At 33.5% G+C, this 21611-nt stretch overlaps 11 protein-coding genes across 11 annotated transcripts; 5 read left to right on the top strand and 6 right to left on the bottom strand.

Annotated features, from left to right (window-relative positions):
- Positions 1-765: 765 nt before the first annotated feature.
- Positions 766-1221, top strand: NAEGRDRAFT_62871 (uncharacterized protein; the record flags this gene model as incomplete). The annotated part of the gene is made up of 1 exon (XM_002681685.1): positions 766-1221. One exon carries the CDS (start codon positions 766-768, stop codon positions 1219-1221), a length of 456 nt encoding a protein of 151 aa, XP_002681731.1.
- Positions 1222-1565: 344 nt separating this feature from the next.
- Positions 1566-3800, top strand: NAEGRDRAFT_46076 (uncharacterized protein; the record flags this gene model as incomplete). Its single annotated transcript, XM_002681684.1, has 1 exon — positions 1566-3800. One exon carries the CDS (start codon positions 1566-1568, stop codon positions 3798-3800), a length of 2235 nt encoding a protein of 744 aa, XP_002681730.1.
- Positions 3801-3894: 94 nt separating this feature from the next.
- Positions 3895-6204, bottom strand: NAEGRDRAFT_46075 (uncharacterized protein; the record flags this gene model as incomplete). Its single annotated transcript, XM_002681536.1, has 1 exon — positions 3895-6204. The coding sequence occupies one exon, from the start codon at positions 6202-6204 to the stop codon at positions 3895-3897; it is 2310 nt and encodes a 769-aa protein (XP_002681582.1).
- Positions 6205-6399: 195 nt separating this feature from the next.
- NAEGRDRAFT_46074 (uncharacterized protein) lies at positions 6400-7707 on the top strand (the record flags this gene model as incomplete). The annotated part of the gene is made up of 1 exon (XM_002681683.1): positions 6400-7707. One exon carries the CDS (start codon positions 6400-6402, stop codon positions 7705-7707), a length of 1308 nt encoding a protein of 435 aa, XP_002681729.1.
- Positions 7708-8883: 1176 nt separating this feature from the next.
- Positions 8884-9210, bottom strand: NAEGRDRAFT_62867 (uncharacterized protein; the record flags this gene model as incomplete). Its single annotated transcript, XM_002681535.1, has 1 exon — positions 8884-9210. The coding sequence occupies one exon, from the start codon at positions 9208-9210 to the stop codon at positions 8884-8886; it is 327 nt and encodes a 108-aa protein (XP_002681581.1).
- A 294-nt stretch (positions 9211-9504) lies between these two features.
- On the bottom strand, positions 9505-10659 carry NAEGRDRAFT_62866 (uncharacterized protein; the record flags this gene model as incomplete). The annotated part of the gene is made up of 1 exon (XM_002681534.1): positions 9505-10659. One exon carries the CDS (start codon positions 10657-10659, stop codon positions 9505-9507), a length of 1155 nt encoding a protein of 384 aa, XP_002681580.1.
- A 456-nt stretch (positions 10660-11115) lies between these two features.
- Positions 11116-12540, top strand: NAEGRDRAFT_62865 (uncharacterized protein; the record flags this gene model as incomplete). The annotated part of the gene is made up of 1 exon (XM_002681682.1): positions 11116-12540. The coding sequence occupies one exon, from the start codon at positions 11116-11118 to the stop codon at positions 12538-12540; it is 1425 nt and encodes a 474-aa protein (XP_002681728.1).
- Positions 12541-12620: 80 nt separating this feature from the next.
- Positions 12621-15145, top strand: NAEGRDRAFT_82937 (elongation factor 2; the record flags this gene model as incomplete). Its single annotated transcript, XM_002681681.1, has 1 exon — positions 12621-15145. The coding sequence occupies one exon, from the start codon at positions 12621-12623 to the stop codon at positions 15111-15113; it is 2493 nt and encodes an 830-aa protein (XP_002681727.1). The 3' UTR covers positions 15114-15145.
- Positions 15146-15148: 3 nt separating this feature from the next.
- On the bottom strand, positions 15149-16210 carry NAEGRDRAFT_78236 (uncharacterized protein). The gene is made up of 2 exons (XM_002681533.1): positions 15909-16210; positions 15149-15863 (listed from the first exon to the last, which is right to left on the bottom strand). Exons 1-2 carry the CDS (start codon positions 16163-16165, stop codon positions 15200-15202), a joined length of 921 nt encoding a protein of 306 aa, XP_002681579.1. The 5' UTR covers positions 16166-16210; the 3' UTR covers positions 15149-15199.
- Positions 16211-16305: 95 nt separating this feature from the next.
- On the bottom strand, positions 16306-17847 carry NAEGRDRAFT_62862 (uncharacterized protein; the record flags this gene model as incomplete). Its single annotated transcript, XM_002681532.1, has 1 exon — positions 16306-17847. The coding sequence occupies one exon, from the start codon at positions 17845-17847 to the stop codon at positions 16306-16308; it is 1542 nt and encodes a 513-aa protein (XP_002681578.1).
- Positions 17848-18529: 682 nt separating this feature from the next.
- NAEGRDRAFT_202 (uncharacterized protein) lies at positions 18530-21442 on the bottom strand (the record flags this gene model as incomplete). Its single annotated transcript, XM_002681531.1, has 2 exons — positions 18530-20803; positions 20897-21442. Coding segments are annotated over 2 exons (2820 nt in total), but the record flags the coding sequence as incomplete, so codon positions are not given.
- Positions 21443-21611: the final 169 nt, after the last annotated feature.

Raw genomic sequence — 21611 nt, 5'->3', positions numbered from 1 at the left:
CTTATTGGAAGAGACTTATTTCCCTGTTTTTTATTCTCCTTCATGGGAATAAACATGTGTTGGGCCATGACTCTTCCATCACTTTATTCTTGTTTTGCATTCGTGATAAGGAATCGATTATTTCGTCTATTAACTCAGCATTCAAGCGGTCCTACTCCTACTGTGAGTAATGTAATTAGTCCACAAGTTCAAAAAGTGGTGAATGATTTAATTTCTCAAGAAAGTGGAGAAAGTTCACTATCACTGAAAGAGCCATTTACCAAAAATCAGAAACGATTATTGATCCTGTACAAGTTTCTTCTCAGTAACAAATTCCTATTTATTATTGAACTATCTCTGTTTAGTCTACATTCTCTCTTGTGGTTAATTATTGGATTATTAGAAATTTTTGGACCAGAGAATTTCTCTGATACTTACCTTAGTTCAGGATTTGATAATTTCCAATATGGTTGCAAAGTTAGACCCAATTCAATGACCCTCTACGTTGCACTCTATTCATTCTATGGATTGATTACCTTAATATTTCTAATTTTGGTAGTAATTTCAGAAAGGGATACTTGGTTCATTAAGATTGAAACATCAATTACCACAATCTTGATGATTTTATGTGTAATTCTCAGTTTTACACTTCCTAGAGTTTCAGTTTTGACGAATCTGGTTGATTATGTTTTTCCAATTCAGATGATTTTGTCAATTTATAGTATTGGTCAACTTGTGATATTAATCACCATTCCAACTATTAGAGCCATTTATCAAGAGAGGAAAATGAATGGATTATCTGGAAATGGACATGAAGAACCAAGTCTCTATGAGAAACTGTTATCCGAAAGAGAAACCTTTAATGCAATTTTAGATTTTTCAAGACGTTCCTACAGTTCTGAACCAGTTCTCTGTTTTGACACTATTCAAAATTACAGAAAAAGTAGACGAATGACATTTCGAATGAAAATAGCCAACAATATATTAGAAACCTTTCTCTCAAAAAATTCTCCTCTCGAACTAAACATTCCCAAAATTGATTCTCTTCACAATGAGCTGCTTTTCCTAATTAAAGAAAAGAATGAAACAAAAATTGATGAATTATTAGAAGAATTGAGAGTTCATTGTTTATTGGATATGAATGAAATGATGACAAGAATGAATTCTGAATATCCAGAAATGTTTAGAAAAGCAAAACAGGAAATCTATTTCAGTACAATCAATTCAGCATTTTCAATTTAAATTCGAATAATATTTCTTTATCAAATACGAGATGTATGAATATTTGAGCTAAATTCATTTCTCCTACACATGCTCGAGATGATATTTTGTGAATAATGAGAAGCTTGTAGATGTTTATCAAAAAATTGTGTTTTATCGTCTAAGGAAATGTCGGCAAATGCAATCGAATGTTTTTTGTTTAATTTAATGTCAGTGTGTGAAAAATGATACAGAGTTCCAATTCCTCACCACCATTTTTCAAATTTGGGGCGAAAACCTTTTCAAGAGATTTTTCAAAGTTGACTTGCATGAATATTTAACACCCAAAAAGACAATTGAAGGATAGCAGAAAATATTCAAAAATAATGCACCACAGAAAAGCACCTGCTGCTGCTGGTGTTAAATTTCTCTTGCTAGTATTGTGCCTCTTTCTTTGCTTTGTCAACTCTGCCAGTCAATTGGAACCACCTTCAGATGTCACTTTAACAAATTACAACACGACAGAGTTTGCAATTCTTTTGAGCAATATAACAAGTAATTTAACACAGGCAGAGGCGGAAATTGTCATGACCAGCTCGAGTAAATTCCTCCCTTCCGTGTTGATACCTATCAGGGCTTGTGTTGCGTTGATTTTTGACAGTTTTTTGTTTATTTGCATATTTGCATTGCGAGATTATGAACCACTCAAGTCAAAGTTGTTTATTTCGTTTGTATTGACTACAATTAATGTTATTTGTCATTTACCTGCTTCACTCGACACAATTCCATTCATCCGAGTTTATTTTGAAAGTTATTGGAATCAATTTATATTCGAAAGGTCAATTAATCCATCTCTTGATGCTCAAACCTTCTACAAGAACAATCTAGATTCGAATGGATTACCCACATGGTTAGGAAATTACATAACCTTTGAGAATGTTTACTGTTTCATTGGTGAATATGTCATTTATGGTTTAATTATTGGAAGTGTTTCGTTATATGCGATTCAGATAGCCAAATTCATACTACTGAATATCATTAGGAATATGAGACAGTCAATTGTGAAAACTATGGAAGAATTTAAAAAGAAACAATTTGAAAAGATGAATGCGAGTGCCCTTTCGAATAAGAAAATTTCTGATACTTCTTCCAACTCTAATTTGGAATTGTCGAGATCGAATAGTAGCCTTACTCGATCTTCACAATCTTTGAAGGGTGTTTTGGCTCTTGATTTGAGTTCTGTACCTAGTACGAATGTATCATCAGCATCAGATGTTTCGAATATAACACAAGTGAGACCTTTATCTGCGAGAAGTTCAAGAAAGAATGCTAGCATTGAAATTGAAGCAGCAAATGCATTGTATGAAGATATTGCATTGGATTTCGATGATGGCGTGTCAAATTCTGATCTTGATGTAATTTCGAATAGGGGAAAATTGGTGAATTTCTTAAAGAGAGTCATCAAGTTTAGAATTATAGAAATTGGTTTCGTTTCTCTTTGTGTAATTATTTGGTATGTTATGATTAGTGTTCAGATAGCAAGTCACAAGCCAGACAAGTGGAGTTCACTTTTCCATAATTGGGATTCGTATAGTGGATATTGCAGAAAAGAGGATAGAAGTGCAATCTTTTTCATGGATGCTGGACTATCGATTGCAATATTTCTCGTCATTCCAATTCTGTTAATCAGCGATTTTTTCATTTCTCTTTACCATTATAAGAAACAAAGACGAAACAATACGGAAAGAGGAGAAAAGACTTCGAATTTCTTCATTTACATTTATTATGAATCTGATCCTTTCGTATATAGAATAGAAAGTACATGTGTTCTCACAATAAGTGGATTTTCCTTATTGATTTACATTCTTCTTTCTCCCTACTTTGACAATCCAATAATTAATCTTATTGGAAACTTGTTCATTGTTCTTGGATTGAATTTCCTTGGTGGCTCTGCAGGCAATCCTGGAATTACCATTCTAAGAACATTGTGGAATTATTACCTTGCATATAAATCTAAACGAAACCAACAAACAGACAATACCAATGATATAGTATTTGAGAATATTCAACAATTAATATCCTCTCCAATTAACTCAGCTACAATTGACTATGTAATTTTACACAAAAAGGAACGAGAATTATTTTATCAATACTTGAAAAATGAATATTCGATTGAGAATTTACTCTTTTATGAAGATTTACATTTATTGAGGAAGATTAGTGCAAGTCATTTGAGATCTAAAATATCAAAAATTAAGGAAATGGTAATATTATATCTTTCAGAGGGAGATTCAGTATTTGAAGTTAACATTTCCAATAGGGTGATCAATAGTGAATTGAAAGAGTATAGAGAATTACTCATTTTACTCAATCAGGAAAATATTAAGGTAAATCAATTACCTAAAAGAGTTGTGAAGGATTCACAAACAAGATATTTTCCAAATATTGATCTGACAAAAGAGGAAGAAATGAAACCATTGATTGAAAATCTTTGTAACCCAGCAGTATTCAGTTCGTTAAGTTATGAAATTTACAAAAATTTAATGGATTCCTATTACAGATTTAATAATTCTAGAAAATGGAAGGAATACATCAAATCAGTCACTAATCAAGGACCATAATTTCTATAATAAACTTTTGATTTCAAAATAATTAAATAGTAAATGATCAATTCAAAAGATGTTCTTCTTAGTTTACAACATTTGAGACTTTCTATTAACAAAATACAAGACGAACAGCAATAACATCTCCTCCTTTTGATTTCTTGAATAAACAAGCATAACATCCATCTCCATATCCACTTGAAGTAATAATTCCAAAAGGTGCTGCTAATTTTGAAGGATAGTTATCTTGCTCCATCTTTTTGAAAAAGTAATCTTGCCAATCTGAATTAAACGAAAGCTTGCAAGAAGCTTCAAATTTGGATTTTGGTTTTCTCTTCAATTCCAAACATTTTTCATCATTAAAGTACTTTTCATCAAAGATTCCAGCCATGGCAACGTCTACCCCTACACCCAATTTCATAACAAACCATCCTCCCTCAATTTCATCATCATAGTATTCATCCCTTTCAACTTTGTGATTTCTCTCCAATTTTCTGTAGACATTGTTTGGAACTAACCAAAGTTTTGGATCAGAACTTAATTCTTCATAATAATCTTGATGAATGGCAACTATTTGAGCTGTCAAAAAATGGTCCTCATAACCTCCATCCACATGATCTTTGGATTTGTGAGTAGTTTTCCAATTCCAAATACCAGGTCTTACATTCTTTATGATTACGCCAGAGTTTGTTGTAAATGGATCAATGACAACCATTGAAGTACTCTCAACTTTGAACTCTTTTGTTCTGAACAATTGTTCGTACTCTTTTTCAGTTTTCTCTTCCTCATCCTCCATTTCATCATCTTCTTCTTCTTCTGGTTGCTTTGGTCTGCATGATAATATGCCAATAAACTTTGGGGACGAAAAATCATCATTAAAGTAAGCATAGGAGGAACCATATCCTCCTCCTCCTCCTCTTGTTACACGAGAAAATTCAATAGCTTTTGAAGATCTTAATCCATCAACCATATCTTTGATAAAATAAGTATATTCTACAATAGAATATTGTTCATAAATTACTGGAGCACCAAGGTAATCAGCCAAATCCTCAATATTCAATTCTACATAATCATTAGAAATTAAATCTCCCAACTTGTCAATATAATTCTTACATCCAATACCAGCAACAATTTCAATTTCATTGTGTCTTCCTTCAAGAATTTGATAAGCTCGACTAATTCTTGGATGATTGGGAATTGTTGTTACCACTTCACATGCATCAGTTATGAGTCTTGGTTGATATGTTTTAAATGAAGTGTCAAACTTTAACTTTTCCAAATATTCTTCTTCATTGAAAATTGATTTGATTATGTTTGATGGTAATACTTGAATTTCTTCCAAACTGAGTGATTTTGAAAGATTTACATCTTTCACAGACAAGAGACGCTTGGATTTAGGAGCGTACACTATATCTGTAACATTCTCATAAACACTCTTTGGTAATTCTATCAATTTCCCTTCCTTTTTCAAATTCTCTGTATTATAAGGTTGTGGACAATAGACATAATATTGAGTACCATCTTTTGACCTAGATTGAATCAATAAACCAAAATTATCCATTCTTGTGACAGAATTGATTCTTTCAATCCATTCCAAATGTCTGATTAAGATTAGATCACTATTATTTTCCTCTCCTTTCCAAACAATTTCATACAATCTAAAACTTAGAAGCAAGAAGACTCTTAATCTCTCACCCTCCAAGAATGGTACATTACAAACTCCACAAGAAGAATTCACGAAAGTGGCACCAAATGAAACACCAGTGACTGAAAGGTCAAATTTTCCACTCTTCAAATCGAATAAATAAACCTTGTCTTTTCCATCAAAAAAACCATTCAGTGAGTAATCTCTTTTGATAACATTTGAGCAAGGAATAACAATTGCAACAGATTCCGTTCTTGACATGATATCTGATTGTGGCATTGTAATCTCGTTGCATGGTTCCAATTTGAGAGAATTAACAGATTGACTCTTTTCAAGACTTGGAGCTCTATTATATGACATGAGCATGAAACCGTCAACAAATGAAATACCATCTTCATTGATATCAGCAATAACAATATTTTTCACATCAAAATCGTTCACACTATTCCATACGAAACAGGAACGATAAGAAGAACAGTAATTTTCACTTCTTTTGACTGTTTTGGCGAAACCTCTGATTAATTTTTGTGATCCAACAAGTTGATTCATCAAATCACTCTCCCAATCTAAAATGACTTGTTCAAGCCTACAAATAGGAGCATTTTCTGTTGAAACATTAGCCAAATCGTTTAAATTAACTGTTGCAATCAGGCGTTTAACAATATTATCAGCATCCGATGCATCAATCATGTAAAATTCTTCAATATCAGTTGTGGCATGATGAATCATATAGATACATTGATTGAATGGTTGAATGATCATTTGGTTTGGGCTCATTTTTTTTGAAAGCTTCCACAAGTTTGCCTTGGCGGGAACCATAAATTAGTGGAAATTTGTTTTGTTGTAAACTTGAAACAAGTTAAGAGGTGTTGCAGTAAAAAAATGATAAATAAGCATTCAAAATAATTCAAAGATTGTGATCAATTCAATAAAAGGTACTAAGCCACCTAAAAATTTGAAGACTAGGAAAAAATGATTGTGTTACGCTCAATCAGTTCCGCTGACAAAGTGGTCAAAGAAGCATCCCATCTCTGCATCAAACAAAAAACTACGAGCCTCAAATCTGTTACTCTCACTTTCTATCGCTTTGGAACAGCGAAAGAGCTTAGAGTTGAGCGGGATGGAAATATTATTGAATGTGATTTAAGGGAAGAACAAGATCAGTCGGAACAAGAATTTTCTCTCACTCTAAAAAGTGGTTTATTTTCTCTTCATTCGTCTTTTGTTATTTTCCATGATGAAAAGCGAATGTTAGAAGTTTGTTTAGAAAAGCCTTGGTTTCCATGGTGCAGTTCTTCGTATAGTTATCAGGATAGTTTGCACTTGTTAGTGAAAATATGTAATTCCAGCACCATCAAAATATCGAGACTGGATATTAGAAATATTTGGGAATTAATAGTGAGAGAACGATTGGGAATTAATTCTAGAGATTTTTATTATGATTGCATTCATAACTTGAAACTATGCATTGAATCAAAAACTGATCAAGAATACTATCTAAAAGAATCTGTCGATTATGCCTATTCAGAAGTTCTTGAGAAAAGAACAGGATATCCTTTAGAAAACTCTGGCTTGTATTCTCTAATTCAAGATGTTCAACATTTTGAATTGGCAAAGCCAGTATTTAAATACATCACTGGTTTTGAACTCACCCTTGATTTAGTAGAAATAATTACAGAAAGAAAACGAAGAAAAATTCAATGGCAAGATTTGTTGAATGAAATTTCTCTTTGTTATTGTGAAAACTCATCTGAATTGGATCCTCTATTTCAACATTTAAACTTTATAGCATCACAAAAGCAAGATGAAGGACACGGTTTGATTGATGTAGACTATCTAAATACTGCGTTATTGATACAGTATTTTAAAGAAAGTTGGAAATTATCACAGAAACAATTTTGTAATGTTTATAATATTGACATAGGTAATTTTAGTGCTTGGTTGAGAGGAAAACACGAAAGTCTATCGTCAGAAATGTCTGTAAAATTATTCTTAACAGACTCGAAAACAACACCAATTGTGTACAAACCCAAAGAAGATGTTAAGAAGTTTGTTATATCGAGTTTAGGAGAATTGCCTGAACATATTATGGAACTGAATGATATTGATTTGATACAACTGTGGAAATTGTCTTGGACTTCAACACAAAACGAGTTTTGTAAAATTTTTAATATTGACCCATGTAATTTTAGTGCTTGGTTGAGTGGAAAACGTAAAAGTTTAGCATCCAAATTGGCAATCCAATTATACCTCAAAGATTTTGCTCTACACCGCTATTAGTTAAAATTCCATTCAATCTGGTACAATAGTTTCCACAATCAGATGAAAGCTTACCTCTAAGTAGTAGTTCTCATTTGGCTGACCATTTTACTAACTCTAGAACACGATTTATCGACTCTATTTCAAATATTACTTCAGGTGGTGTATGTGATGGAGCCAAAGCTGAAGAAGCAGCTCTGACTATTCCCTATTCATTTACATCATTCCACAATGAGGAAGAATACATTGCTGATACATCCACCCACAGAATTAGAAATTCTCGAATTTGGAAATATCAGGAATAAAAATGTAGTAGAAAATCAATTAAATCGTTTTCATATTTTATATTGTAGTTTTCGAGAAACTATGACATAAATTTTTCGATGGAATTTTTTTACCAATCGATGAATGATCGAGATGGAAAATGATCGGTTGAATGGATGAAACATAGAATTTTATCAATTAATTGATCGATCAATCGATCGATCTATCAATGTTCTTCATTATATATCTCAAAATCCTCATTGAACTGAGCTTGAGACTTTGATTTTGATGATCTGATCTTTTGTTCTTCCAGTTCAGGTTTGATTTTATTCTTGATTTTTTTTTGTTTTTCAAATATTTTTTAGAGACACAGATTTCCTTCTCCCTTAATTGAATTATTTCACTTAGCTTCGAAATGGCTTCTCCAAATTGCTCCTTTTTTCATTTTGAATCAACCCTTGGTTGGATGTCAGTATAGAGTGCCTTGAAAATCACCTTATTGGTATTACTTAATTCCATATCAAGCTGGGATGGCATCAGGAACGATTCATTAAGTTTGAATGTGGTTTAATTTCTTTACAATGAATTCGACATTTTCAGAAATGCTGGGTTACAAATTAGATAGATTTGTTACTTACTGAATTACTAGTGGATCTTCCACTACATCAAACGAGTTTCCCAAGTACTTGACATGATAAAATACAACACTTGAAAAAAGGTTTCCATTATTGAGTGCCTTAATTAATGACAAAGGGCGAGAAAGAAAGCAAATTTGATAAGGTGTTCTTTGAACAAAACCACATGTTCAAGGGTGAGCACTTGGCATATTCTTGGAAAAGCGTTGGGAGCAACTTTCTGTCATTGAGCTCAGAAAGGATTATAAGAAATTCATATTTATTTTCAAATGCCACATGGGAGATTGGCTTGGATTGATTAGATGGATTTTAATATCTGATCATGATGATGGTTGGTTTCTGCGCAGTATTTTTCAACCGTTTTAGAAACTTCTGAACTATAACTTTCTTCATGAGTATCCATCCAAAACTGAATGGAAACATGAGCACCCACTATGAGAGAACTAACAAACTCCATTCCTTTGAGTTTAAACTGGTAGACAGAGAAAATAACCATGACTATCAATAAGCATACAGATAATGTAATGGCCAACAGCTTGACGAGGTTATCTATTGTGCACTCATACATTGCATGCATCATATTGTAATTCTTATTGCTCAACTTTTCCTCTGCTGTTACAAGCATTTTTATACTGATTTTATGAAAAAAGTAACCCTCAACGATAATCATTAGTAAGGGGATTACCAGAGGGTTAACTAGTTCCAATGAGTACAAAATATATGAATCCTCACATATTTCTCTAATTACAATTACAATGAAAAATCCAGATAAGGTGGAAGTGATTTGCGATTGGCGGATAAAGTCTTTAAAGACATTTAAAAAAGGATTTTCTTGATGATTATATGAATTCCATTCTGAATAAATTAGCCAACTAAAACAAGAAGCAATAATGATCACAATGGAGGAAGAGAAATCAATTCAATAGACTAATTTTTCACCAATCATATTTTCACTGTACCCGTAAAATTTTTTTGTTCTGGTGATCATGTAAATAACAATTGCAATCAAAAAAATAGCACCCATCATACACCTACATAAAAAATAAATTACTTCACTCCACTCTGTTAAACGCTCATTGGATGTGTAGTCCAAAATCAAACTCACCACAAGCTTTGCTAATACTATTCCACAAATGATGGGGATAATGGTTTCTGGAAAAAAATCTTCCATAAAAACAAACCATCCAACACAAAAACAGCCCACCCACAAAAACATGTTTTTTCCTGTGAAAGTGTTTTCGTTCAACTTGCTCACAAAAGGGATTTTCTGGCGTAGCGTTCTTGATATTAAAAACAAGACAACAACGGAAAAAGTGGAAAAGGAAGAGGTAGGTTTTTCATCTTGTTCTGTGGAAGAGGTAGTGGTTCTTTCTATTAAATTTGTTTCGTCTTGAGCCGCATCATCCTCACCATCATCCTCACCATGTTCATGTGTTTGTTGGACCTGTTGTTCATCTAGTTCAATGTCATCATTGTTTGTTGAAGGCGGCGTGGACTTCTCCCTCTGTAGGGGTTTTTTCTTGGTTTGTGGTTCTGGATTGGTATTTTTCTGAGTTTGTTTAGTTGTACCATAAATTTTCTTATTACAACATCCCATATAAATTGTTATTAAAACGGAAATGGAAAATTGAATCAAAATGATAATCGAGTAGGGGATGTAATTGAGCTGTTTAATGGTTGGATGTTCAATACTTTGCTCCTTCACTAAAAAGCATTCAAATCTTCTGTTGGAAATGGCATAGCAAATGAACAGTTCAGCCAAGGAAGTATCGAAACATCCTTTCACTTGTTGAATGACATCCAAATAATTTGATGTTCCACTCAAATTCATGTTAATCTTCTGATCAAAGTAGGATATATCAAAGAATGACAAAAAGACAGTGTGTTTTCTGACATGTAACATTTGGAGATTATCAACAATATTGAACAAGTATGTTTTGTTGCTCTTATTCTCTTGAACTGTTAGCTTCCCATACGTGTTCTTTTCATATCGCCAATTCTGAAGAGTGCAACCGCTGCTTTCCTGTGCCATAAAGATGACGATGAAAACAGTGAGCAATAGTTTTCCAAACATTTTTTTTTTAATGTGCAGTTTTTACAATTACAATTTATTTAACCAAACAAGCATGTGAGCTCTATATAAAGAAAGTTTACAAATACTATTTTTCAATTTTGTTCCTCACTCGGTGTAATAATATTTTAAAGAGTAGTGAACTCAGCAATTGCTGGTTGTTTGTATTCTCTTGGTGGCGGAAAGCACTTTGCATTACATCCACCTACTGAAATAGGTTTCGATGAAGATTTGAGTGCTACTCAATGGGAATTAGTTAAGTTACTTAACAGAAGAGAAGGTGTTATTGTATCGAGTATTAAGGATATTGAAGTTTTGAGTGCAATGTTACCAATGCATATTTCAAACGAGTCAGCCAAACTCAAGATTCGTTTGATGAATATTGACTATTTGACAATAAGCTGATTGATTTGCTTGAAAAGTTCCAAGATTAATTTGAAATATTCTGATATTCATTCAATGTTAAATCCAAGAAAAAGCAAAATCAACAAGCTCATCATTGATAAGTGTAATGCTATTGAATTTAAAGAAAAAGCAAGAGTTTGGGATAGAACATCTGCTAGAGAAATAGTGAAATGTTTCAAATCCCTTACCATCATTGACACCAATGACATGGTCGAGTTCTGTAAAAAGTGCAAAATCAATGGCTTGGAAAAATTACATATCATTGATCAACAAAATTTAACAAGTGTCAATCCCAATAACTATTCAAATTTGACAGATTTTGGTATTAACAAATTTTCATTCTACAAAAATCAAAGACCTCTAAAGAAACTCTTTCTCAACAGAATTGACGAGTTGGAGCTTTTTGAAGAATCGTCCAGTTTGTGCTCTTCCATCACTGTAAAATATCCACCATGGACAATTAGAGATACATCCAATCTGAAAGTTTCTGATTTGACCATTCTAAATGAGGAATGTAGTTTATCCTTAGATGAAATTATGAGAAAAATATCGGTTTTTGAACATGTTGTCATTCCAGAAACATTCATTAGATTAAACACTGGAACTTTGAGTGAAATCGCCAATCCAAAGCTTAGAAGAATCACAATTATGACCACACGTCAAAATAGAATTATTGTAAAGATTTTGAGAGCAAGATTAGAATGCATGTTTCCGAATGCATGTATTTTCATTAAGGAAATGAAAGAAAAAATTATTAATGAGCCATCTAAACAATTTGGTACCTTTAAATGGGAAGATGAGAAACTTGGAATAATATTCGAAAGATTATTAAGAAGAATTGATTCCGTTTCTAATCAATGCATTTATTTGAGAGAAGAAGCTTCCAAAACATTTATTCAACAAATTAACGAATCAATGAAGAAACTTGGTCAGTTGTTTGAAGACAGAAATAGTACTGATAGAAATGTAGCTAAAGAATTAATGATATTCGAAACTGAGACCTACATCCTTGAAGGTTTGAAAGCCAACATTGAATTTGCATTACAAAATGTCAAACATGCCATTGAAATCTACCAAGAACTCATTGGAAAAGACGAAACCATATCAAGAGTCATTTCCCAATACCAAGAAACTCTAAACTCTTCTGTCAGCGGTCAATTCCTCAATCAAAATCTCAAACTTTTGGAAGAAAGCTTTGATACAATGAAGAACCACTTTGAAATGAAAGGTTTCAGCCACAAATTGCTCTTCAAGAATTTGTGGCAAGCAGATGACGTTGTCGAGTTCTACAGAGATGAAGATTTTGATATTGAAGATGAAGAAGAATTGATTCTCGATGAGGAGGATAATATCATATTTGATCAGGAGGAGCTTTCTGATTTTAATGATGAAGAATATAAAGTTGTAATACTTTTCAATTTTTCATTTCTTTGTGTTCTGTGGTGTAAAAATCATTCAATTTTGAATTTGAAGCATTAAAAAAAATAGCTCTTCAACTTGTGTGCACACAATTATTCACAATTTCGGAGGAGTTTGCAGTACTTTTTGAAAATCACAACATGATCAACAACAATAGAAAAGAAAAGATTGATCATCTATTACGAAATTATGACAATATTCGAAATATTAGTATCATTGCTCATGTGGATCATGGTAAATCAACCCTAACTCGGAAATTGATTGAAGAAAATAAGTTTGCAGATGATTTGGAAGCAAATCATGATGAAATTGAGAATAATTTATCAAATGATTATAGTTTGATTTATGAAAATCCAACCAAAAAAGATGATCTTCATTTGGTCAACTTGATTGATTGTCCTGCTTTTATGAATTATCAAACGGTCAGTGCAATGAATATTAGTGATGGAACTATCATTGTTGTAGATGCAGTTGAGGGTCATAGTCCAACACAAACATTGGTTAGACAAGTTGCACAAGAAAGAGTAAAACCTATTCTTTTCATTAACAAGATTGACCGTCTCATTAATGAGTTACAATTGACTGAGGAGGAAAGCTATCGAATTATTGTTAGAATTATAGAGTCTGTTAATGTCACTCTTTCTGCATATTCCAATGAAGAATCGAATAGTTATCTTCTTGATCCAGTTGATTGTAATGTTGTGTTTGGTTCTGCTAGGATGGGTTGGGCTTTCAATCTCAATAACTTTGCTCAATTCTACAGTTCAAAATTTAACATTTCAAGAGAAAAGTTAATCAAAAAGTTGTGGGGAGATTATTACTATGACAGGTCAATTAAAAAGTTCACAAGACAACCCTATTCGTCCACAACAGGTCAACAATTGAACCATACTTTCTCTGAATTTATATTGGCACCAATTTTTAAGATTTTCAATCTTGCTCGAGCCCACATTCCCTCTGATCAAGGCATGTTATCAGTTGGATTTGAACAAACTCTAGATACACTATTAATCCACCTTTCTCGAGAGGAAAAGAAAGGAAATTCGAAACAGCTCATCGAGGTCATTATGAAAAAGTTTCTTCCTCTTCGGAAATCACTCATTCAAATGATTATTGATCATTTGCCTTCTCCCAAGGAAGCTCAAAAAACCAAATATGATATTCTCTACACTGGTGAAGACTTGACAGATCCGTATGCAACTGGAATCAAGGAATGTGATCCATATGGACCATTGGTTGTGTATGTGAGTAAGATGTTACCACCAAAATGCACATACAGTGGTGATTCAATTGCTTTGGCTCGTGTCTTTTCAGGTTCTTTCTCTCAATCGACAACAATTAGAATATTGGGCCCCAACTTTAAAACCAAGAAGGATGTTTTTCATACAAGTGCTGCAAGATTATTATTGCTATCTGGTACAAACATTGAGTGTATTGATAGAGCGTATTGTGGCTCAATAATTGGTATTGTTGGTTTGGATAAGTATTTTATCAAATCGTGCACATTCACAGAAGAAGGTGGAGTTGCATGTATGCCAATTAAGGGTATAAGACAATATATGAGTCCTATTGTTTCGATGAGTGTTGAGCCAACCAACCCTTCAGATTTGCCAAATTTTGTTGAGCGTTTGAAACAACTCATACAGAGCAATGTTAATTTATCATGCAAGTTCAATGATTCAGGACAATGTGTTCTAGGTGCAGAAAGTGAATACCATTTAGAAACGTGTCATTTGCAAGAATTCACAAAGGATATTCAGATCAAAAAATCACCGTATTTCGTTAATTTTCATGAAACTGTTTCTAGTTATCCTAGTGAAGAAATGCTAATGAGGAAAAGTCCCAACAAACACAACCGTCTATACATGCAAGCGGAACCTATTAGTGAAGACTTGATAGAATTAATAAGTGGAGATCAATTTCCAATGGATGAACAAGAAAAGATAGCTGAAATTATGGAAAATGATTTTGGATGGGACAAGACTATTTCAAAGAATATATGGAGTTTCGGCCCAGATACACACTCTAGAACCAACATACTCGTCAATGCATCCAAATCAACTAGCTATCTTAATGAAATTCAGCAATATGTAACGATAGGTTTTCAAATAAGTACTGCTTCGGGTGGTTTGTGTGATGAGGTCATGAGAGGTGTTCTTTTCAAATTACATGATTGTCATTTGCACGCCGATTCCATTCACAGAGGAGCAGGTCAATTGGTTGGAGTTAGCGCTAAACTCATGCTCGCTAGTCAACTGAGAGCTGAACCAAAATTAGTAGAACCAATGTATCATTTTGAGGTTCAATCCAATGAATCATTCACAAGTTCAGTTTACAGAGATATTTTTAACAGAAGAGGTAATATAATTAACACAACAATAATTAATCCATCTCCCCTTGTGGTCATTTCTGGTTACCTCCCTGTGATTGAAAGTTTTGGATGGGACGAGAAACTGAGAGAAGAATCTCAAAATCAAACATTTTCTCAATTTAGATTCAGTCATTGGCAAGTTATGCAAGATGATGTTTACAATCCTCAATCTAAAGCAAACCAACTCATCAAAGATGTTAGAATAAGAAAGGGCTTGAAGGAAGAAATTCCTCTCTACACTGATTATTGTGATAAATTGTAATTGAATAGTAATAAAACTGCAACTTGGACATTATTCGAAAGATACCATTTAATCAATGATTATTTGAAGCCCAAAATGATTAACCTTTAATAGTCCTCAATCAATCGATGCAAAACATCTCTAATATTACTATTATCACGTTCTTCATCATCTACTTCAATCTCGTCCACTTCTGCTTCTGTCTGGTGCATTTCAATTCCTGATTTAGAACATTCATAAATCATATCATTTTCAAAATCTTCACATTCATCATGTTCACATTCAGCAATTTGACTCACTTGACAAAATTCTTGTAATTCATCAAATAATTTTTGAGCAATTGGATTTGAATCTACTGAATTGGTGTCAAGCTTTTCTTTATGAACAGCCCTTCTTACAATCGAGAAAATCTTTTCATTCTTGTGTGAAACTTGAAGGTTTACAAAAGTCCATTTTCCATGATATTCGTCAGTGTTAAATTTTTCACAGCCATGAACTTCATCTAGAATAGTATAGAAATAATCTTCATTGTGACCCTCAGTATTGACTTTCAAACTTTCATAATCTGTTTTCTTTTCAAATGATTGTTTTTCAATAGCCTCCAAAAGATTAGTCCACTTTCTTTCAACCTTACTTTCGAATGGTCTAATACGAGTATAAAATCCATCAGCACAATGAACCTTCGATCTCATGACCTTCATTTCAGCCTCTGCACTGAATGAAACCTTAAATTTCAGCATGAATTCATCAGTATTTCCTCCAGGTGAACGACTATAGAATAAAATTTCTCACACGTTAATTTCAAACTAAACCTACAAGAATGTCTTGTAATAAATCAATAAATCCAATCCTCCTTTTAATACCTCATCGTGTGCCCATCTCGGAACCTTCCATCCCATTCCTTGTGCTCTCATCAGAGACAATCGTGGATCCACTTCCAAACCTCTGAAAAAGGAAATTTTATCATTCGCTCTTTCCATAATTAATTCACACTGTTTCTTGATGGATTTGTTACATAGTGAGAGATTGTTAAAAGTTCTTGATGTGTCCACAAAGGAAATTATCACTCCCATCTCATCTGTTGAAACAATCACTGAAGAATCGAGCTTTTGGCGTTTTGACATTTTTTTTAATTGGTTCTTTCGGTCAATAGGGGAATATTACAATCAAAAACATGTTCAAATACATGTATCAACAAATCATGATGACATATTCATTTGTTGTACTGAGTCTTTTTAAATTCAATCCAATCTTGTTCCAAGAAATCAAATGGTCTTTCTTTGATTTTAACCACATACTTTCCCTCTAAAAGTTTTGCTGATTCCACAAGAGGATGCTCTTTCAATAACTTTCCAATCAATTCACGAAGCACACCAGAGGTTCCATTCTCATTCACATGATTTCCTTTACCAGTTATTATACTGAACTCTCTGTCTCTGTATTCATATCGTTCTTGAATGAGTTCGAGTACTCTTGTTTTTGCCTCCTCGACTGACATTTTGTGGAGATCAATAGTTTTCTTTCTATTGTTTTCAAAGCAATAGTAAACTCTATTTTCTGTTGTCTCAATAATTGTGGCACTTGGGTAGATGTTAAATGCATTGTAGTAATTTACAATACCTCTCTTGACTGTAAAATCACTGTCAAATGAAAAGACAAACACAACGTAGGGTTGATGGGTATTTTCCAACTTGTTATTGATATATTTCTCAACATCTTGAGAAAAACTTTCCGAGTTGGCTAGTGAGCTTTCCACTTTATATGGAAAAACACGAATCATATCCTTGAAACCATGTTTACCATTTAATAAATGATCCCTTGTCAATCCAACTCTAGCAATCAAATTATAAAATGTTGATGGGCAAATATTTTCTTCACTCATTTCTCCTTTAAAGAAATGAAAATCTAATTTTCTTGCTTCCATTTCTTTCATGGTGTAATTTGATAATTTAATGTACGAGGTCAAGAAATTGTTTCGTCCAGTACCAAACGCAAAGGGATAACGTAACTGCTTGAAATACTCTTCATTCCATTCACAGTATTTGGTAATAGCACTGTCGTCCTCCTCTGTGTAAGATTCACATTTCGAACTTTTAAGGTTAAACTCAATTTCTCTTTCAATTATTGAACTATCCTTGCAAGTTTCATCAATTAAATAATCCAAATAGGGCCAAATTTGTTTCCAATTATAATTCAATTTGATTTTCTTAGCTTTAGCTTTCAAACCAACCAATTTGTCTATTCTTGCTCCAATCTCTGCCACTTTCTTCGAATTGTTAATCCGTTGATTAACATTCAAAGCATAACACAAACACTCAATCGACGGATTCAATACCAAATTCATAACTTGTGCAGCCTTCTCCAAATTTCCATTCTTTATCAATTCTTGAACATTTTCAAAAGAATATTCTGGAATATATTCATAAGAAAATAATGATCGATCTATCTTGGGAAGAGAATATGCAACACTATCTTGTCTCCCATCTTTCTTTACCGAATCCTTCTTTAATTTTTGATCTTTTTCAGACAAAGTTTCTTGTTTGTTCTCTGAAATTGATTTTTGATCTCTTTGTGCAGATTTTGGTCTTTCAGATTGTGATGATTTGCTTTCTTGTTTGTTTTGACTTGTTTTTTGATGATCAATTTGTGCAGATTTTGGTCTTTTTTCTTGTTTTGTTTTTTCCTGTTTCTGATTATTATTATTGCTAGTATTACCACCATTGCCCTTAGGCTTTTTTATTATTTGCTTTTTCATGATCTTTTGATGGTTGTGGAGTAGAGGCAGCATCGGAAGGTGTTGATGATGGTTTGTTTTTGTTTACTTTTTGATTGTTATTATTATTATTGTTATATTAGAATTGGATTTATTGTTGGATCGTGGTTGTAATTCCAATGATGCTGGCTCTGAATTATTGTTAGAATTCTTCTTCTTATTCTTTTGGTGTGTTTCTGTTGTTGGTTGACTTGAAATCATTTTTTAATTTTTAAAAAAATGAAAAAAGCATTTGGTGTGTATGGTGTTTTGGCAATTTTGCTCATCGTTTCGATCGTTTCATGTGTTGGTTATTTGCTATTTACGATTTGTAGTTCGATTTTCAAAAAGTGAAATCTTAAAATCGAAAACAAAAAGACTACAGCACCACAGGTTCCCAAGTTGTCTCCAACCTCAGTACTGATGTGGCTCGACGATGCTTAACTTCTCAAATCGGACGGGATGAGGTGCATTCATCGTGATATGGCCGTAGCCGACAATAATCCCAAAATGTGAAATATTAATCAAATATTTAATTGAACACTTGGAAGAATTCGGTAAATAAATGAAGGCTCAAAATTATACTTTAGTGTTTTGTTTATTCATTGCCTCATTTTCCATTCCAATCAGACTAAACTCCATGTAATCTTCGTTTTCTAATTTTTAGTTTGAGAGAAATAATGCATCTCTTAATTCCTTTGTAAACTTCTGAAAAAATCACGAGTAATAATCCTGCAAATAATACAAATACCCAATCTATTGGGTTGTTAAGTGGAACTTGGTGAAAAATATTAGAATTTACCCAAGGAATATATAATGTTGCAATGGTTGAAACCAATCCTAAAAAGACAAATAAATGTAACACCCAACACTCATAGAAACCATCCTCAAAGAATGGCTTCCTCAAATGTCTACATGTGTATGCATGGAGTAGCAACAGGCAAGTGGCTGTAACGAAGGTAAGTGATTGAGCCTCAATCAAAGGTCTTCCCCAAACCATTGTTGCCAATAAAAAGTTAGCCATTCCAAGCATTCCCATAACTATCCCATAGGCTAGAATATCAGATATGGTTTCGAATGTGAACATACCACTATTGAATCCAGGAGCCATTATATCATTTCTTACCTTTTCTTTTCCCAATCCAAATGATGGTCCTGTTCCAGTAACCAAGTTAAGCCATAGAATTTGAATGGAATTGAGAGGAACCTGCAATCCAGACAAGGCAGTAACTACCAATAATATAGTTTGTGATACGTTACCAGATAACAAGTGGATTGTAAACTTTCTGATAGATTCAAACATGTGTCTTCCTTCTTTAATTGCAATAACTATAGTTGAAAAGTCATCGTCAGTTAGAACGATATCAGCCACTTCCTTGGTCACATCACTACCTGTAATTCCCATTGCAATTCCAACATCAGCTGCCTTAATAGAGGAACAATCATTCACACCATCACCTGTCATGGCTACATATTTCTTCCTGGCGTGGAGAGCTTCAATCATTCTTTCCTTAGTGCCTGGTGTACATCTCGAAATTACTCTGGGTAAATCTGGTAATAATCTCAGTTCGTGATCTGACATACTATCAAATGTACTTGCGTTCATGACAAGATCTTCGTCATCGGCTTCAATGACTCCACATTCGTGTGCTATTGCTTTGGCTGTTATTTTGTGATCACCAGTTATTACTCTCACAGTCAAATTAGCATGTTGACAAAGTTTGATTGCCTCATGTACACCACCTCGAGGTGGATCTTGAATTCCAACCAAACCTACAAAGGTCAATTGGCGTTCTGCATCTTCTCTTTGAGTAATTGTTTCGAAACTTGCATTTTGACGAAAAGCAAGAGAAAGAACTCTCAACCCCTTCATAGCCATTCCCTCTGCTTGGTATTTAATCTTTTCTGCATCCTGTTCAGATATTTCCGATAATATGGAAATGTTATCACTATTTGAGCACATGTAACTGCAGAGTGGTAATGTTTGCTCTAGAGCACCCTTAGTTAATATAAATTCATGACCATTCTTCTTGTAAAGAACTGTCATTCTTTTCAGGGTGCTGTCGAATGGGAATTCTTCATGAAATGTGAATGAGCTGTCTTGAATTAGCTTTTCCTTAGAGAGTCCATAACATGTCGAAAGAGATAGGAGAGCTATTTCTGTTGGATCACCAACAAATTCTTCTTCTGTAGCTTTCTTATTTTGATTTGGATTGGGTTTCTCTTGATTCTCCTTCTCATTTGTCTTGACTATATTTGCACCATTACACAAGGAGGAAATGGTGAGGAAAATGGTTAGTAATTGATTTGAGTCGATATTTACCACTACTCCTCTATCATTGATCAATTCAGTAACTGATCTTTGAGGTTCATGATTGGCAGATGGTGGGGAGACAGTTTTCACAACACTCAACTCTGATTCATCGCTCAAATACACTTCTCGAACACTCATCTTTCCCTCAGTGAGTGTTCCTGTTTTGTCAGTACAAATATCTGTAATATTACCCAGTGACTCAATAGCATCGAGTCTTCTAACGATAGCATTGTTCTTGGCCATCTTTAAAACTCCCATTGTCATTGTCAATGTAAGAACAGGAGCCAATCCTTCAGGAATTACTGCAACAGCTGTTGAAACACCAATCTTCAATCCATCTGGAATGATTGGAATTGTTCCATGAATATAAACACCCAATAAAACCAGTCCAGTACAAATTAATCCAGCAAATACCAACACGATACCTAGTAAACCCATTCTCTTTTGTAATCTTGATCCACTAGGAGCAAAAAATTTCACAATAGCATTCTTGAACTTGCTGTCATTGGACTTATTAAGAGATTGAGCAATAGCACCCAATTCTGTATTCATTCCAGTGCAAGTAACAATTGCTTTTCCTTTACCTTTTGTAATCACTGTGCCTCCAAAAACCATATTAAATCTATCACCCAATACATTGTAATCCTTCTTTCTTCGTGCAAAAGAGAATCTACTGGTGGTAGTATTCGATTGATTTGTTAATGTTGAAGGTCTAACATCAAATGATTGGGATCCGACAGGAAGTGGTTTAGGAACAATGGTTTGTGGATTTTTCTTAATAGGTTCTGACTCTCCTGTCAGAATAGATTCTAGACATGATAATTGTGCTGAATAGACAACTCTGCAATCAGCAGGAATGTGATCTCCCTCATTAAGCTCTATTAAATCTCCAACAGCTAGAAATTTTGATTTGATTTCTACAACTCTTCCATCTCTAATGACTGTGGAAGTTGTTTCCTGAAGTGATTTCAATTTTTGCATGGAATTCTCAGATCTAAACTCTTGAACAAAACCAATTACAACATTTACAAGAATAATAAAACCAATAACAGCTCCATCAATCCACTCTTGAACTGCAAATGCAATAACTAACGCAGCAAGCAGAACAATATTCATAAAACCAAAAGTATGTCTCAATAGAATTTTCCAAATCTTTACACCTCCTGTTTTTTTCAATTCATTCAAACCAAGTTTGTCTAGTCTTTGTTTAGCCTCATCTTCAGTCAATCCACGTTCAATGTTAGTTTTCAATTGACTGGCAACTTGATCAATCGAAAGTAAATGGGCATCTTTCAATTGACTTATTTCTCTGTCCTCCTGATGGATATCAATATTTACAAAATCAGAAGCGCCTGAACTAGCAGCGAATTGATTGGTTGATGTGTAATTACAACTAATATTTCCCTTTGACTGACGATTGTTAAAATCATTTTGATCAGAAACTGTAATACTC

This window comes from Naegleria gruberi (genome assembly GCF_000004985.1).
Source record: "Naegleria gruberi genomic scaffold NAEGRscaffold_5, whole genome shotgun sequence".
NCBI lineage: Eukaryota > Heterolobosea > Eutetramitea > Acrasida > Naegleriidae > Naegleria > Naegleria gruberi.
The sequence above is the reverse complement of the archived record's forward strand: the minus strand, read 5'-3'. Positions and strand labels throughout refer to the sequence as shown.